At 38.2% G+C, this 19,473-nt stretch overlaps 1 protein-coding gene across 1 annotated transcript in view; it reads left to right on the top strand.

Annotated features, from left to right (window-relative positions):
- The window catches only part of Trio (trio Rho guanine nucleotide exchange factor), a 289,249-nt gene that overhangs the window by 244,851 nt on the left and 24,925 nt on the right, over positions 1-19,473 (top strand). The window contains exons 38-46 of the mRNA XM_090332122.1: positions 7,016-7,164; positions 8,770-8,836; positions 11,089-11,192; positions 13,422-13,491; positions 15,733-15,822; positions 17,024-17,116; positions 17,658-17,708; positions 17,970-18,047; positions 18,855-19,046. Coding sequence (XP_090188248.1) covers positions 7,016-7,164; positions 8,770-8,836; positions 11,089-11,192; positions 13,422-13,491; positions 15,733-15,822; positions 17,024-17,116; positions 17,658-17,708; positions 17,970-18,047; positions 18,855-19,046 — 894 coding nt within the window. The remainder of the gene's footprint in view (positions 1-7,015; positions 7,165-8,769; positions 8,837-11,088; positions 11,193-13,421; positions 13,492-15,732; positions 15,823-17,023; positions 17,117-17,657; positions 17,709-17,969; positions 18,048-18,854; positions 19,047-19,473) is intronic.

Raw genomic sequence — 19,473 nt, 5'->3', positions numbered from 1 at the left:
TATCCTATTACCCTTGTGAAGGAACTCCCTATGTTTGGAAAGGCCCCCTCCTGGAGTGTCAGTTCTGAGCCTTTCCTTGGAGAAGCCAGTGCATTTTCCACAGCACAGTCTCTGCCCCTCTGGCAGGTACTTTCCTTCTGGTACAAACATGTAGGAGGAATACACATTTGTCACTTTGCCTTTCAAAATTAATTTCCCTTTTAAGATTCTAAGACTTAATGTGCATGGCACATATTAATGTATGTACTAGCTGCTTCCTTTTCATAACTGAAATATACTGTTATATGGGTGTTAGGATTATAACAGCTCTGATGGTTTGCTGTAAGTGATAATAAGCACAACTGACTAGTACAGTCCCCATAACAACCTTTGAGGTAAACATGCATGAATGTTTGAAGATGAGAAAACCAGACTACTTGAAACTGACCAGCTAGTCAGGGTCAAAGATGTGATTTACTATAGTTTATTTCAGCAGATTTCTAACTTGTTTATTTCCAGTTTTTGTTTTTGTTTTCACTTCTATAAATACCTATATTCATTATATGTATAGTATTATATTTGTAAGCAAAATTTCCACCTTGGGATTTCTAGAACAAAGAATGTACCTCAAAAATAGTTTATCTATATTTGTATATTTATTGTTTTTCTGTATTTGGATGTTAACTAAATAACAGATTCGTCTTTCCTATTTCGTCTGCCTTTAAATGGCCACTAGTAGAAATGGCTGACTGAGTCAAATAGGAAGTATATATAAGAAAAAAATCAAGGAAACATGTTGCTCTACCATAGCTAGGAACCTTCCCCTGAGCAGTCACTGGATTCTGGAGAAACAGCGACATTAGACAGGAAGCCAAATGCTGAGGTTTCACACCTGTAATCCTAGCTAGTTAGAAGGCTGAGGTCCGAGGACTGAGATTTGAAGCCAGCCCAGGAAGGAAAGTTCATGAGACTCTCTTATTTCCAATTAATCACCAAAAAGTCAGAAGTATACACTAGCTAGGCCCTGAGTTTAAGCTTCAGTACCAGCAAACACACCCTCAAACTTAAGTTAGACAGGAAGGTTGATAGGATTTTGTAGAGAATTTAGAAATTTTTACTGTTACTCCACTGGACCAAGAATTTGAAATTATGCCAGTAAAAATTGACTTACAACCACAGTTTAAATGAAAGAGACCTAAATTATATTTAGTGGGTTTCTAAGAATATTTGAATATTTTGAAAACCATTGATGCTATCAATTATATGATCATTAAAATCTTTTTTTACCTAAAAATGAAGTGAGTTTCCTCCGAAATGCCAAGAGGCAGGCAGTGTCTGCTTATCTAGTAGACACAGAAACTATTTCTCATCACGTATGTGCCCTTGTAGGTTGTGAAGCTGCTGTCCTGGTGAAGAGGGTCCCAGTTTGGAGGCAGGCTGACTTGGGTACAAGCATCATCACTTTTTTAAATTGTATTTTTTTTATTATAAGGGTGATGTACAGAGGGGTTACGGTTATATAAGTAAGGTAATGAGTGCATTTCTTGTCAAACAGTGTTAACCCCCCTCTTTATCTCTCACTTCCCTCCTCTTCCCAAGTTGTAACGTTCATTTCCAACACAATGTCTCTAAGTATCACTGGTTCATTAGTTCACCCTTTGTCCTTTGTCTCACCATTTTGTTTTTCTCCTATCCTTCCTGAAATCAGAAAAATGTACGTGTAAGACACAGGATACCAGACTCAAAAACAGTGACAACGCAGGATAAACCAAAGGGGAAAAAAATGAAAGAAAAAAGCATAACTTCACATCACATTAAAAAATAATAATTTGTTTCCATATCTTGGAGTTCATTTCGATTAGCACCATTTCATATGGTCCTATGTATGTAGCTATTGAGCTGTTGTGATCCTCTGCTAGGACTATCCTAGACATTACAGTAAGGGAAGCCATGAGGCCTATGTTCCTTCAGGTCTGGCTTACTTCACTTAATGCAATTTTTCCCAAGTCTTTCCATTTCCTTATGAACGAGGCGATGTCATTCTTTCTGGTGGTGGCATAGAATTCTATTGTGTATAAATAACATTTTCTTGATCCATTCCTCCATTGAGGAGCATCTGGGTTGATTCCTATCTTGGCTATAGTAAGTAATACTGAAATAAATGTAATTGTGCTTGTAGCTTTAGTGTGGCCCTGTTTAGGAGTGTTTGGATAAATGCGCAGGAGTTAGATTGCTGGGTCCTAGGGGGAGCTCTATGTTTAGTCATTTAAGGAACTTCCATACCTCTTTCCAGAGTGGTTGAGTCAGTGTACATTCCCACCAACTGCATTCCCTTTTGGCTACATCCCTGCCAGAATCTGTTATTATTTGTTTTCTTGATAATGGCCATTCTAACTGGGGTGAGGTGGAATTTCAATGTAATTTTGATTTTCTTTTCATTTTTTTTTTTTTTTGCCAGTCCTGGGGCTTGAACAAAGGGCCTGAGCACTTGAGCACTGTCCTTGGACTTTCTCAAGGCTAGAGCTCTACCACTTGAGCCAAAGTATCACTTCTGGCTTTTCTATGTTTGTGGTATCAAAGAATCGAATCCAGGTCTTTGTTCATGCACTTTGCCAGTAGGCCAAACTCCCAGCCCCTGATTTACATTTCTTTAATGGCCAGAGATGTTGAAATTTCTTCATGTGTCTATTGGCCATTCTTATTTCCCCTTCAGAGAAGTCTAAGTCGTTAGCCCACTTGTTAATGGGGTGGTTATTTAAGAATTTGTTATTGGAGAGGGAGGTTATTTTTTTTTTTGCTCTAGGTACATACATACAAACATAACTACATACATACATACGCACACATTTATTTATTTATTTATTTTTGCCGGTCCTGGGGCTTGAACTCAGGGCCGGGACACTGTCCTTGAGCCTCTCTGTGCTCAAGGCTAGCACTCTACCACGAGCCACAGTGCCACTTCTGGCTTTTTCTGTTTATGTGGTACTGAGGAATTGAACCAGGGCATCATGTATGCTAGGCCAGTACTCTACCACTACACCGCATTCCCAGTCCTCTAGGTATATTTTTTATATGAGGTACTTTACATAACTAGTCACTTATTTTGATGTGAGCTTTGCCAAGCCATTGCCTCAGCCTCTATGAACCTGGGTCATTCAGCTGCAAACTGTATATGGAAGAGTTGCTTTCTCTTTCCTTGGGGAGAATCATGTTTATACTGTGTGCAGCAGACTCAGCCCCTCTTCATTCTACCACAGAATGTAAGAGAGTCTGCCCTCTGATTCAGAGAAATCAATTCTGAATGGATTTCCTATCACTGATTCTCTGGTGTAAGGTGGGAATTTTCATCAGTGATAACTGTCTTGAGTCTTTGTTGTACCCTTGCACCTGCCTTGGTCCTGGTAACTACTGCAGACCGGTAGGCATTTGTGTTGTCTTATGTGTAGTTCTGAAGTTAAATCACCTTTGTGCTTGAATTTGAATGCTGAATTATTTGTCCACTAAGAGCTATGTTAATTCATTGTATTGAAGAAAGGAGGGATAAGGAAGTTACTGTGTAGTACAATGTCAAAAAAACTGAAGCTTTCTAAAACTGAAGTTTTGATATGAAAAATAAAAATCCACCCTGAAAATTTTCTGTGTTCTTGAGGTATACTCACTTGAAATGCAGTTTATGAATATTTGCAGAATAATATCCCACAGTCTGACAGATAATTGACATAGCATTCCTGGAAAAACCATTCCAATTGTCTTAGAGTTGTGTATCATTCCTGAGCAATGACAATAAAATAATATTGTCAGTAACTGCTTGCATTTGACTTGGGATTTTTCCAGTAATCCTTAATCAAAACATAGAGGGAGATAAAGGAATGGAAGTAAATAAGACTTAGATTTCAAGATGTTAGGCAGCAAACAAATCATAAACAGAATAAATGGATTAAATACTTTTAAGTGATCAACAAAACACTTCTTAAATACTTTTAAGTAGTTCAACAAAGCACTTTGAATACAATGCATCTTGATCAGTGTCACCCCTTTAAACAGTCCCAGATAACCAACAGAAACAAGTTCACAAAATTAAGAAGCTTTAAGTGTGGAATAAATTAAGAAAATTCCATCATACATTACTTTGTTCTATTCATTGAAAATAAGTTTTGAACTGATGAAATGTGAAGTTTACAATGAAAGTATTCTTTAAAAACCTTACGAAAGGGCTTGGAATGTGGCTTAGCGATAGAGTGCTTGCCTAGCATACATGAAGCCCTGGGTTCGATTCCTCAGTACCACATAAACAGAAAAGGCCAGAAGTGGTACTGTAGCTCAAGTACTAGAGCACTAGCCTTGAGCACAGAGTAGCTCAGGGACAGAGCCCAGACCCTGAATTCAAGCCACATGACTGGCCAAAAAAAAAAAAAAAAACTTAGAAAAGACTATGTAGACCTATATTCATATAGACATAAAGTTGACATTGACTTCCTTATACAACACAACAAAGCCAGAGAGTTCTGTAGCTAATTAATTCATCCACAGTCTTGTATCGTTGTATTAAAGTCCTGTTATTGCAAGCTCTTTTTGTTGTTTTTTTGTTTTTTGCCAGTCCTAGGGCTTGAATTTAGGGCCTGAAGCACTGTCCTTGGGCTTTCTCAGGGCTAGAACTCTAGCATTTGAGCCACACCACCACTTCTGGTTTTGTCTGTGTACATGGTACCAAGGACTCAAACTTGGGTCTTTATGCATGCTAGGCAAATACTCTGCCATTAGGCCAAACTTCTAGCCCCTGTTGTTGCAAGTTCTATGGCAGCTTTGTACTAGTGACCTCCTTGGTACTCACATACCATTATAAGAAACTAGAGGATAGCTGAGAGGCAGTGAATGTCACAAGGTGAAAAGAACATATAATTGCACTTGTCCTTATCAGACTGTTAGCACCTTTGCAGATCACCTGTCTTGTTCAGGTCACAACTGAGGACAGAGAACAGCCAGTTTAGAATGAGCTTTGAGATCCTGTTCTAGATCCTGGCATGATCATCTAGTTTATAAAAATGGTTCCCATGGATACCAGTGAAATCTGTGACTTTCTCCTTGCTCTCTCCTATGCAGGAGGACGAATAGCGTTTTTTTTTTCTTAGTATTCAAGTGAACAGAGTCCAGCTACGTAGGCAACATGGCAGAATGTCTTCTATCACTCTGTAGATCTGGGCTTCTGTCGTGAATGTCATGATCTGATGAGCTGTGATACCAGTTCTGTTGCTCATGGCCAACATATGCATCCAATAAAGGAGTACAGTGGAGATCTCTGCTTTTTTGTGGGTTTTTTTTTTTTTTCTGACTCATGGGCCCTATTTAAAAATAGCAGCTGTGAATGTTGTTTTGTTTTTGTTATTACTGCTTCATGGCTTTCATTTAACAAGATTACATGTACAGAGCATTGTACATAGAAAATAGCATTGAAAATAGAAAAAGTAGCTTTAATTTACTAGTATCAAATAAGTCGGTTATAAATGTTCTTGGATTTTGCATTGTGCTGTTTGTCCAAAGATAAGTTAATTGCATTTTATATATCTTGCTGGATGCTTTGGAAATTTTAAAGTTCCTATAATTCCTAGGAACTTTGCAAATCAGGTAGAAAAACAAAACTAATGCATACCAGTTGGAAAGTAACCAGTCAAAAAGGAAAAAAGAAAAGGAAACTTAAAAAAAGAAAAGAAAGTGATCGCTAACCAGTGTCACTTTATTTAACTCAAGAGTTTTATTTTGTATACCTACAAAGCTCCATGCAAAGTTCCGCAAGTAGTATAAGAAGGACAATCACCTGTAGAAACTAAGATTCAGTGTGGGAATGTATTAGACAATCTTCCATTACTATAGCAAAATACCTGAGATAATTAACTTTAAAAGAGTAAAAGTTTATTTCTGCTCATAATTTTGAACACTTAATTTCACGTTAACTGACTCAATTGTTTGGGGCCTGTAACAAGGCAACATGTAATAGCAGGAAATGCATGTTGAAGGAAATGTCTTTCACCTCATGGTTCAGCATAAAAAGGGATTCAAATACCAAGAATTTCACAGTCTCCTTCAAGAACATTTTCCCAATGACTTGAGATCCTCCAATATTGACCTCTTCAAATTTCCAGTACCTCCCAACAGTACTGTCAGCAAGAGACCGAACCTTTACCTAGGGACAAAGGGGTGCTTATGGGGCCGGGAGTTTGGCCTAGTGGTAGAGTGCTTGCCTAGCACGCATGAAGACCCGGGTTCAATTCCTTGGTACCACATACATAGAAAAAAAGCTGGAAGTGGTGCTGAGGTTCAAGTGGTAGAGCTCTAGCCTTGAGAAAGTTCAAGGACAGTGCTTAGTCCCTGAGCTCAAGCCCAGGACTGGCAAAAAAAAAAAAGGGGGGGGTGCTTATCCAGAGCAAGGCAGGAAGGAAGAATTGCAGAGAGGAAATTGAGACCAGCATAATCACTGCTTCCTACAGGAGGGACTGAACGGAAATTACAAAGTAAAGGTTAATTTTAGCTGTTAGCTGAATGGTCTGTATACGTTGAAGTATGCCTCATAGGCATCCTAGATGGTCAAGAACAACCCAAATGTGTTGGAACTATAGAAATGTTGCCTACCAACAAGGAGCATAGGCCTGTTTCTAGAGACAACACTAGCTTGACCTACACATACTTATGAAATGCCATGAAATGCCTGTGCTTTCATTTGTCCAAGAAGAAAATTGCAAAATAAGCCATATACCCACAAATTGGTACAGTACTCTGATGTAAGAAGTTCTAGCATCTCTCATTCATAAATAACCAAGAATGAAATATTAATGCATATAAATTCATTATTTTCACTTTAACTTTGCTTTTTTACCTAGCTCCTCTGACTCATTTTTTTTAGTACTCAACTTTTTTGCTTTTAAATGTTGTGTAACTTCAACATGTAGATTATATAAGTTTAAAAATATATATGTGTTATCTTAATTTCAGCTGTCATGTACTGTGAGCAGTAAGCATTGTTCATTATCTACATTTCTTCCAGGCGCTGGAGGATCGACCTAGCTCACTCCTTGTCGATCAAGGAGACAGTAGTAGCCCTTCCTTCAACCCTTCAGACAATTCCCTTCTCTCTTCTTCCTCGCCCATTGATGAAATGGAAGAAAGGAAATCCAGCTCTTTAAAGAGAAGGCAGTAAGACAGAAACATTTTTGTTCTCATTTTTCATGTTTTTTCCTATCTTTGACTCCTTCAAACTTGAGATTCATTCAAGACTGGGATTCATCTCTGAATTAGTGAAGATCAAGGATCTCATTGAGAGAGGAGGGAGGGAGAGACAGAGACAGACAGAACGAGAGAGAAAGAATGTCAAGTACCCAGAAACTCATATAAGGGTACAGTGAACCATAGCTTCAATTTCTGTTACTACATTTGTAAATAATAATGCTACAGGAAGAAATTTTCTTGTCATATGTGATAAGAAACTCCTAGAGTTTCTATTATATAGGTAGTTGGGGATTTATTTAAGGCCATGTTAGATTAAAACTAGTCCCCAAAACATATGTAGGTTTCAAATATAATTTCAGTGGTAGTATTTCTCAATTCTAGTACAATGGCTAATGATAATAAGAAACCCGAAAGGTTTCAGAAGTACAACCTGTTCTCTAGAGAAGAAGAAAAACTGCAAGATGCATAGGGAAGAGATTGGGTTTTATTCACTAGTGCATCTCCATGACATGAATGGTGTTCAGCATATGAAAGGTACCAGTTGATGTTCACTGAATGAATGAACTAACAAATGAATTTTTTCAGGCTAGTTGTGATCTTGTCCACATTGATCACTGATTGTTCTTATTATCTGAGTGCCCTTAGTTCCAAAACACTTCAGTCCCATAGTGTTGAACATCTGGATTAATATTTTTTTCTATATAAGCTTAAGCCTATAATCAGAGCCACCTGGGAGAGAGATTCAGGTTTGAGGCTAGCCTGGACAAATAAGAGAGGTGGAGGAGGTGGTTCACAAGATTCCATCTCAAGAAATGGCTCAGTATGGTAATGCTTGCCTGTCACCCCAAGCTACTGTAGAAGCATAGTGGTTGGGTAGGTGTGGTAGTATGCACCTTACTTCATAGTGAAGTACAAATAGGAAAATCACAGTTCAACCTGGCACACATCAATAAAGATCCTTTCTTGAAAATAACCAGCATAAGCTAAACACTGGTGGCTCACTCCTACAATCCTGTCTATTTAAAAAGCTAAGTTTAATTTACTCTTAAATCTAGCCCAAGCAAAAAAGGCTGTGACACTCCAATTAACCAACAAAAAGCCAGAACTAGAGGTAAGGCTTAAGTGTTAGAACACCAGCTGGTAGAGTGGCTGAAGTGATAGAGCTCCTGCCTAGAAAGCAAGAGACCCTGAAATAATAACTCAGTACCACCAAAAAATATATTTTTTCCTATATGTTTATTATAGCTTCAAACAACCATTTAAAAAAAATGTTTCCCCTAATGTCATACTTTCATAACAAAGTGGTGTCTGAGCTTCTTTTCCTTTCATGTACTAACAATGAGATAGGCTGAATGCTGATTGTAGCCATGCAAATGCATATGAATGTTTTTGACCCAAAGAGTTCTTGTCCGTCACTGACATGAACCTGGAAATGACTGGAACACTCAGAAAGCTTAAGTCCCATTTGTGTAAAATTGATACATTGCTATAAGACCCTAAAACAATTATCTGAAGAGTGAAAAATAGAAGGCAAAGAGTCTAGTTTGTAAACACTCTTTTTCTTTTTTCTAGTTATGTTTTGCAGGAGTTGGTAGAGACAGAAAGAGACTATGTACGCGATCTTGGCTATGTGGTTGAGGTATGTACCTTGTATGAGACAGCATTTAGCTGAAAAAAGTCATATTAGACAATTTAGCAGTGATATTTCCTCAGAAACCTTAAAAATACTTTTTAATTAATTAATTGATCAGATTACTAATTAAAAAGCCCACAAAATATTTCAATTTGGCCAGTTATCTTAGCAATCTGTATTCAGTTGTAAAGACTTCTTTTTTGTAGTACATCCTTAAGTAATTTTTCTTAACAAGTAAGATTTTTGGGTTTTTTAACTGATGTACCTAACAACTTGATTATTATTGGAGGATCTGACTTTCTTATTATTTTACAAGAATGGATGCCACTATAAAAATGAGAGCATCATTGGTTGGACAGTCAATGTGGCCCAGCTGTACATTTAATTCCTCTTGGCCTGCGGCTATTCCTGATCAATTCCGTGTAGTTTTGCATAGATTACCTGTGTTCCCTTGTTCATTGAGCTGAAATGGCTGAGCTTTGCCTTTCATACTAGTAAGTAAAGAGTATAATCATATTAATAAACTTCTTTCATCAAAAAGCTATTTTTATGGGGGGAGGGAAATGGGGACCAAGACATGAGAAAGAGTATCAATGTATGTAAAAAAATGCACTTTCTATCTGGTGAATATAATGTAACCCTTCTATTAATTACAATAAAAAATATATGAAAAAAAGCTATTTTTTATTTTTAAAGTTTTGTTCTTTAGAGTTTGCAGATATGTATAAGACAATTCCTCTCAGTGCATGTCCAATCAAGAAAGTAACAGCTGTGGGCCATGTGCTGGTGGCTCCCACCTAGAATGATAGCTAATACCTAATACCTAGAATGATAGCTGATACCTAAGAACCTAATTTAAGGCCAGTCTGATAAATCGACTTTTATCTCCAGTTAACCAGCAAAAAGACTGACCAGACATATAGCTCAAGTGGTAGATGACCAGCTGTGAGCAAAAAATCCAAGACCTCAGAACTCAGAATTTAAGCCTCAGTACAAGCACTAAAAAAAAAAAAAAAAAGGTAACAGCCATAGGTAGGGATGGTGGAGTTAGCTCCGAGACAGACTACTCACCTAGCATATACAAAGCCCTGGGCTCTTTCCCTGAATCTTCAGTGAAGACAGACAGACAGATAGCAAAAGGGTAATAGCCATTATAGCTAATGAAAGATTTAACAGCTGGAAGTGGGATTCACACGTCTAATCCTAGCTATTCAGAAGGCTTAGATCTAATGGTTAAAATTCAAAGCCATCTGGAATAATAAAGTCCTTAGGACTCTTATCTCCAGTCAGGGAGCACAAAAACTGGAAGTACAACTAACTTTAAGAAAAAAACTGAGACAACTGCCAGACTGTTCAGGCCCCAATACCAGCCAGAACCCCAAAAAAAAAAAAAAAATGTTGACATACTTAACAAGTTGTCATTGAGGCATGTGTAACTTAAATATGAAAAAGCTTCTGGTATAGGCTCTCATTTCAGTTGAATGGAGGTTCAGTTTTAAGGGAAGGTCTGCTAATGTAGCTTGAACTGGAATAGCAAGACATTCAACACCACACCTAACTGAATGGAAAGTTTAAATCACAGGCTATCTATATATTTTTCTTGCTAAAAATCATTTTATAAGAATAATTTTGTTAAATCCTTTAAAATTATGTAATCAAAAACAAAATTCTTTTGAGATAAAAACACGGTAGAAAGTGTGGTTCTGATCAAATATTTAAAATTTATTAGCTAATACTATTAGTGCGAATAAAACCATGTATATTTTTTTAATCTATGTCAGTTCCTTATAAGAAATTTGAACCCGTCGCTGGTGGCTCACACCTGTAATCCTAGCTACTCAAGGAAACTGAGATCTAATGATCTCAGTTCAAAGCCAGCCTAGGCATGAAAGTCTGTGAGACTCTTATCTCTAATTAACCACCAGAAAACCAGAAGTGGCACTGTGGCTCAAGTGATAGAGTGCTAGTGTTGAGCTGAAGAGCTCAGGGACAGCGCCTAGGCTCAGAGTTCATGCCACACAACTGACCAAAAAAAGAAAAGAAAAGAATTTGGATCTATTAATGTTAAGGAGTTCAAGAAGAGCAAATTATAATAGGATATAACTGTATTTGTAGTGCACTTTTCAAATACCTTTTTATCTTTAAATTGCGGATTGATTATAAAACAGTGTATGCTTATTTTGTCCTTTCCTAAGCAATACTGTGCTACTTGATTTAAACATACTGCATAGTAATTGTTTCTAAATATTCCACTGTAGGGCTACATGGCACTTATGAAAGAAGATGGGGTACCTGATGACATGAAGGGAAAAGACAAGATTGTATTTGGCAACATCCATCAGATTTATGACTGGCACAGAGAGTACGTAAGATACATGTCATACTAGATGGTATGCGGAACATCAGCGTGTGATAAACTTCCTCAGGCCAGGCCAGTGGTATAGTAGAGATTTATGGATTCATTTTGCTTTATTACCTGGGTAGCCTCATGGAGAAACCTGTACAAAGGACATACTAGGTACTAAAGAATTTAATAATAGCATTTCAAGGCTTGGGAGAAAATCTTAACCTTTTACTACTGCCAAGCTACCAGATTTGTAAGTGGGAAATTCACTGTCTGGGCTGTGGACTATTTCTGACCTTAAGGCATTTGCTTCCCTCTCTGAATATATCTTCTTTGTCTGCATCACCTCATGGGGATTTTTTTTATATAGCAAATGAATTAATACTTGCAAAGCACTTAGGACATCTGCAGAGAGCAAGCCTTAGTAAATGTCTCTAATTGGAAATGCAGCCTCAGGCTGGAATGTAGCCCAGGGTCAAAGTGCTTGTCTAGCAAATGCAACATCCTGGGTTCAATCCCCAGTACCAAAAAAGAAAAGATGAAGGAAGGAAGGAGGGAGGGAGAGAAGGAAAGAAAGGAAGGAAGGAATGCAACCTCTTTTGAGTATGTTACTATTAGAGAGTTCTAAATCTGTTTGTCCAACTCAGTGTTAATGGGAAAAGTAGACACCATTGCCCACATAAATGAAACTTGTTCCTAGTATCTTGTCCATTCTTACATTATCCAGGAAGAGGGCCACATGGGATTGGTGCCTCACTTGCCAGAGCTTGCCACCAAACACATTAATGTTGCAACTGAAGGATGCAGTAGGATATTCTAGCTTCAGATTCCCATGCCCATGACTTGGACAGGCCTCCTGCTGTCCTATGTTTACAGGCATGGCTGTTTCCTCTATCAAAGCATACAAATCCATGCTTTCTCTTTAAAGCTGAAGCCAACTGCTGCTTCTCCGTTAGGCCTGCACTTGGCATGCCATCCATGGGTTCACTTTCCCCTACAGCTAGCAATTTGTGCCCTTTAAAATATATAGATATAAGAAGATATTGCCATGATAAGCATCAAGCAGTGTTTTGTTATCTCTGCTCTTGCCTCTCCTTATAAAATGAAAAGCCTATGAACCCAAATGTGGGATCTCTATTTTCTTTCTTTTTTTTGGGGGGGGGGCAGTTCTGGGGCTTGAACTCAGGGCCTGAGCACTGTCCTTGGGCTTTTTCAGGGCCAGAGCCCTACCTCTTGAACCACAGCACCACTTCTAGCTTTTTCTATGTATCTGTACTGAGGAATCAAACCCAGGTGTTCATATGTACTAGGCAAGCACTCTACCTCTAGTCCAAACTCCCAGTCCCTAGATCTTTATTTTCATATCAGAATGTCTAACTAATTTACTTGAATTCATAGATATTTGATTGTTTGACTTTAAAAAAATGAGACTCCAATGTATAGATCTTACCAAAAGCACAATGAAACCAATTTGAAAGGGATATGTTGTATTATTAGTCTTTTCAAAAGGCTTGTCTTTAAAGCCATAAACACAACATTCCTAATCCTTAAAACCTACACGTTTATTTTGATATTTGAGAAAATTTCATTATTTCACAGATATGTCCAGTATTTAATATCTATTATCCAATTAAGAGTCCTTAAGACTATCAGAAAAAGTATGAAACTTACAGGTATGCAGACCAACTTTTCAGAAATGAAAATTGATACTATATTTTGGAGTATTTGTTTTTTAATCAGTATTCAGCCAAAGATATTACTGTGTATGTTCTTGAAAAAAATTGAGACTATGATTGTTACTTTTCCAGCATTAGGAAAGATTACCAATCAAGGGAGAATCATCTCATTCTGCCATAGCTTTTTTTTTTTTTTTTTTTTGCCGGCCTGGGGCTTGAACTCTGGGCCTGAGCCCTGTCCTTGGGCTTTCTTCAAGGCTAGCGCTCTACCACTTGAGCCACAGCATTACTTCTGGCTTTTTTTTTTTTTTCCCAGTGTAATTGGTACTGAGGAATCACCCAAAGCATTGTCCAAGCTAGGTAAACACTCTACCACTAGGTCAAACTCACGGCCCCTAACTTTTTAAACTGTATGTATTTTTGTTTTATAATGTTGTCTGTGTGGTGTATATCTGACAAGTATATACTTTTCTCTCCCCACTGCCCTTGTCTACACAGGCTATTGGGAAAATACACACCTAAAATTAGGAAGCCAGTTAGAAATACTTCTCATATTTTCCTCTCTTTTTAGCTTTTTTTTAGGAGAGTTAGAGAAGTGCCTTGAAGATCCGGAAAAACTAGGATCCTTATTTGTTAAACATGTAAGTACAATGGCATTATTTATATTGTGTTCTGCAATAATGTCAAGTTCTCTGACTTGTCTACCCATATATTAACTACTTTCCCTGTTCAGGCTGAAGCTTGCTATTTGATTGACAATACAGCTAGTTGGTTAGAAGGGGCCTGAAGCAGGAACCTTTTGAGTATCTGTGGGCAGAGTAGTTTAGTGAACTTGCATCTCTACCTATAATGGGCCTAATGGAACGGTCAATTATAAACTTATATCTAAAGTAAATGAGTTAGCATTGAAGTTTTTATGAAAAAAGCTACATTCAAATAAAAAGTAGCAAGGCACCAGTGGCTCATGCCTGTAATCCTAGCTACTTAGGAGGCTGAGATCTGAGGATAATGGTTCAAAGCCAACCTGGAGACTCTTATCTCCACTTAACCACCAGAAAACCAGAAGTGGTGCTGTGGCTCAAGAGGTAGAGCTATAGCCTTGAGCTGAAGAGCTCAGGGACAGCACCCAAACCCAGAGTTCAAGCCCCACGATGGGGTGGAGGGGAGGAGGAGGCCTTTTATAAATTTCTGGATTAAAGAGGACAGCAAGGATACAGGTGTAGCTCAGATAGTAAGCACTGTCTAGCCAAGAATGAAGTCCTGAATCTTCAAAAACTGGGTTTTTGTGTCTTCCATATTCAGCCTATTCTGAGTTTTTTCTTCTTATATACTTTAATGTAATGAAGTTAGTTAGCAATGAATAAAGTGTTTTGATAGTTTTCTTAGGTACTCCACCAAAACTTGATAAGGGATAATTTCTTAAAGGTTAGTTGCAGTGTAGAGTCAGGAAACATGTCTGTGAACTTCTCCCTTACTGTTAAATAAAATCTGTTAAACTGTTCTCCAAAGTTCTTTCCCTGGGCACTATGTTGTAACATCATAGCTTGATGAATTAGGCAGAATTTTTAGATGTTGATACATTTTTTACGCATTACCTACAAATCAAAAATTTAATATTGCTCCCTATCACTTCCAAAAAAACTATTTAAGAACTGTCAAGTTCACAGTGTTAGACACATTCCCCCAAATTTTGTTTTTTTCCTTAACTGAAATTTTCATTGTTCACATATATTGTTAGTTATTTACCTTGAAATGACAGGCTTGCATTGTTCATGTTCAATAGTGTCTACCACATACCCAGATGTAAGCAATTATACTTTCTCACCATCATTCTTTGAAGTGAACTGGTGGTCCATTAAAAAAGCACCAGTCACAAAAGTGCTTTTCTTTGAGTCAGTGATTCAGAGAGCAGAAGAGTTGTACAGGCCATCTTATCAGAAGAATGTATTAAAGTGCAGACTTGCAGTAGTGGGAAATGAGTGCCAAGCAGTTTCACCCATGGTTGGTATTGTGCATCAATGCAGATGTCAACACAATAAAAAAGGCAAGCCATATTGTTATGTTGAAAATAGATTGATCTAATGGGGCCACTGACAACCCTTGGAATCCTCAAGTGTCTTCTTACCTTACTTTGGGAATCTGTGAATCAAGGGGCCATTCATCATCTTCTCTTTCCCTGCCTGCGGGACTTAAGATTAAAGACTTACTCAGGCTCCAGTAAGCCACCAGTGGCTCATGCCTATAATCCTAGCTACTGAAGATGCTGAGATCTAAGGAATGTGGTCCAAAGCTAGCCTGAGCAGGAAAGTCCATGAGACTCTTATCTCCAACTAGCCACCACGAAGCTGCAAAAGAAGCTACAGTTCCAATGTTAGAGTGCTCCAGTACACCACTCAAGCCAATTCAAGTCCCATGACCAACAGACACACACGCACACAACATACTAAGGGCCAGGCCCTTTGGAGATTGAGATTGAGAGATTGAGAGGCCACTCCTGGCCCAAAGTTCCCAAGATCCCATCTCAGCCAATAAAAGGCTGTACACAGGGGCTGAGTTATGTTTCAGTAGAAAATTACCTGCTGAGCAAGCACAAGGCTCTGAGTACAAACCTCCAAAAGTACCACCAAAAAAGAAAGAAATAGCACCTACTAAAAAACAAGCTTACCCAGGACCAGGACTATTTGAGGAAGGGAAATAACTGTGCTGCCAGCAGTATTAGAACTAGTATTAGTACTAGAAAGTAAAAGATTTGATTTGTGTGATAGAGCCATGAGAGTCTTAGCCATGTGTAACTGGGTTTTAAGACATTTCCCTTTATGAATGTCATTGAGTGTATGCCTATTATATCCTTTAACACGTCTGTTTGCCTTTTTTGTTCCTAGGAGAGAAGGTTGCACATGTACATAGTTTATTGTCAAAATAAACCAAAGTCTGAGCACATTGTGTCAGAATACATAGATACTTTTTTTGAGGTAAGACACAAGATATAAACAAATTATTTCTGAATCTTTTGTTATATTTTGATTTTTAAGAATGAATATATAGTGAATACTTTACTAGGAAACCAAATAATCCTCAGAATATTGGCCTGAATCATAAGATTTCTGAAGTTAATTCAATTTGATATCCTCCCCCTGGAGTACTAGAATAAGCTGAATAATAAGGTGCAGGAGGATGAAGAAAGTGAACATAAGTAAGAGGGTTGATCTGGTTACAGTACTATTTATGCATGTGTGAGATACCACAGTGAAACCCTTTAAACAGTTAGCATACACTAAAAAATGAATGACAAGAATGTAAAACAGATCCTATCTAGGATATAGGTACTGGTACAATAAGGGGGAAATGGAGAGGGCAAATGAATATGAGCTGGATTGGTTTAGGAATAGGTGGCATGAGGAGAGTGATGGAGGGGAGAGTGAGTCTGATCAAGGTACATTGTATGTACATGTGGATATGTCAAAATGCAACCTCTTCATACAGGTGATTAATTTTCCATAAGTATGGAAAACTGGCTGCTGGTGGCTCACACCTATAATCCTAACTACTCAGGAGGTTGAGATCTGAGTATCAAAGTTCAAAGACAGCTTGGACAGAGAAGTCCCTATGAGTCCTTTATTTCAAGTTAACCACCAGAAAACCCAAAGTAGCACTGCAGCTCAAAGTGGTAGAGCACTATCTTTGAGCAAAAGAGCTCACTGATAGCATGCAGAGGTCAGGCCCCATGACTGACCCCCCCCCCCAAAAAAAAAGTATGGAAAATATATACTTTTAATTTAGAAATAAATAACTTGAATTTTTAGTCTTTGAAAAGGACTGGAGTCATTAAAAAACATTCTAAACCAAAGGCCAATTGTAAATTGAGAATAATTCATGATCTGAACTTTTCATCTGAAGCTTTAAAAATAACATATGTGTTTGAATATTAAGGAAACAGTTAAAAGAAGGCCTCTATAATCCTGGAACTCAGTAAGCAGGAGGATTGCAAGTTCTAGACCAGCCTGAATTAATAGTGAGACTTGGGTTGTTTTTTCAAAAAGGAAAAAAAGGTCTTTGAACAAATATAAAAGACTTCTTACTATTTGTACCAATAGTCATATTACAAGGAATATAAAACTGCCTTTTAGTGAATAATACATGTTTTGATTTTTTTTTCCTCCTTAAAAACTCCAGGACTTAAAACAACGTCTCGGCCACAGGTTACAGCTCACAGATTTGTTGATCAAACCTGTGCAGAGAATTATGAAATACCAGCTGCTTTTAAAGGTAAGCCGGGATAGGGGACACTCAGCAGAAGTGGTATGTGTGTTATACTCCTGAGGGCAGGAAAAGATTGACAAGTTACGGGATACTTTCTGAAAGAAATTCAAAGTCCCTCATTACTCCTGAATTTATGTATTTCAAAAATTTTTTTTGGCAATTTGTTGAGATGTTTACAAAATGTTTTGTTTCCCTCAAGTTCTGAATGAAATTGGCATACTTTGTCTCCCTGCCATCAACCTTGGAAAGCTAATAATTTTTCTTCAGCTCTGCCAGCCTAAAGTATTTTTTAATCTTGGAGCTTTGGAAAAAATTTAAGTTTTTCATATCTGCTTATCTTTCTAAACTGGCTTATTAGCAAAAGCACTAAATCATTTAAAATTCTTAAGCACAACTAAAGGCACTGCACTTGAACCTCAGGATCTGCATGTGAAGAGAGACAAGATCTTGTCTTTGAAAATGGAACCTTTACATTTGGTCTGGCTTTGCCATCAGGAAATGGAATTCAATCTCTGAGCCTCACTCTATCCTTCCCTTTCCCTCACAGGACTTCCTCAAGTACTCCAAAAAAGCTAGCCTGGACACATCAGAATTAGAGGTACTTTTCATGTTAGTTGTGCCCTTGCAAACAAACCCCTTCTAATTCCTGTACCTCAGTATGGTGGGGGCAGCAGGCAGGAGTCTGACCTTGAAATGGGTCACAGCAGGGGTTCAGGTCTCCCCAGGGCATTCAGATGCTCCTTCTGCCTGCTGAGAGGGGGAGGGAGGAGAACTGAGCTTGGCAGCCCAGTGGGAGAATAGCATTCAGACTTCTCCTAGAAGAACGTAAATTCTTGCTTTGCTTTGTCCTCACCCACAGAAAGCCGTGGAAGTCATGTGCATAGTACCGAAGCGGTGCAACGACATGATGAATGTTGGGCGCCTCCAAGGATTCGATGTAATTCTGATGTTGTTCTCTGAATGGCTCCTCCGCTCCCTTCCTCTTTTGTCTTGAGTTCATTTCACATGTAGAAAGAGCATTCTATTTGGTTTATATCTTCTCTCACTTCTTTTCAACCTGACTGGACTTTTTTCAACCTCTTTTTCAGTGTGTTTGATTTGCTTTTAGGGACTTTTCTCTACTCAAAAATCCAGCCACCACTGGCAGAAACAAGCAAGATTGTGCTTTCTTGGCATCTAAAGCCATGGGCACTAGCAACAAATAACCTAGGTAGCCTTTACACTTCTGTCTCCCCTGGGACCTTGAGTTTAGGGTCACACTTTTCTTTGGTTGCCAGATGCTGTGACGTCTGGATAATTCAAGTTCAGAACAGATTCTTTCTTACTGTTAAAGCAATTGTATGTTTTTGCTTTGCTTTCCACCTGTTTGGGGTTTCAAGGTCTGGTACTACGGGTCTCCATGAATCTGGCACAGTCACCGATGGCCTTCCTCAGCTGTCTCTGTCTGTTCTTGCCTGGGCTGCTGCTGCTCAGGACATTCCTTGGGAGCCACTGTTTTTACTCTGATTTTAACTGAGGCCAGTGGTATACAGATGTTGGCAAGATTTTTAGAGTCATTCTGTTTGGGATGAATAGTTCCTCATAGTAAAAGAAGTATGGGGCACGGGGTGGAGGGGAGAGAGAAGATCTGTAAACTTATAGAAAAAAATATATTATTCTGTGGCATGAATTCTAAAGAAAGCAGAGCATCTGATACCTTAGAATGCAATTTTTTCTCCATCCCTTTGCTCCTTTCTTGTTCTAGGGTAAAATTGTTGCGCAGGGTAAACTGCTCTTGCAGGACACATTCTTGGTCACAGATCAAGATTCAGGACTTCTCCCTCGCTGCAGAGAGCGGCGGGTTTTCCTCTTTGAGCAGATTGTCATATTCAGTGAACCACTTGATAAGAAGAAGGGCTTCTCTATGCCAGGGTTCCTGTTCAAGAACAGTATCAAGGTAAGATCTGTTTGTGGGACTTTCTTTTTTTTGTTGTTGTAATTAATAGAAGGGTTTCATTATATTTACCAGATAGAAGTTGCATTTCTTCACAAACATTGATACCCCTTCTCATGTTGTAGGACTTTCTTTATATGCCAGAGCATTTACTGATGAAACGTTTCTTATTTTAATAACAAATCTGATAGTAGCTTTATTCATATGTAAAGAACCTACTAATATACTTGAAAATCTACTTTGTTCCATCCCTTTTCTGTTTATATTCTGGAGCTACTAATGTCTCACATACACCTCTGTGTGAAACACCATTCATAAATAGCGTTTATGAACCACCTTCTATAGGGATACATCCAATATTTTTCTAGACTCTCACAGCTTTGAAGTATCACTCTATGACCAATATAAATAAATAGTTAGCTCCCTGTCT

The sequence above is a fragment of the Megascapheus bottae genome, chromosome 4 (assembly GCF_031878675.1).
Source record: "Megascapheus bottae isolate mThoBot1 chromosome 4, mThoBot2.hap1, whole genome shotgun sequence".
Taxonomy (NCBI): Eukaryota; Metazoa; Chordata; class Mammalia; order Rodentia; family Geomyidae; genus Megascapheus; species Megascapheus bottae.
The sequence above is the reverse complement of the archived record's forward strand: the minus strand, read 5'-3'. Positions and strand labels throughout refer to the sequence as shown.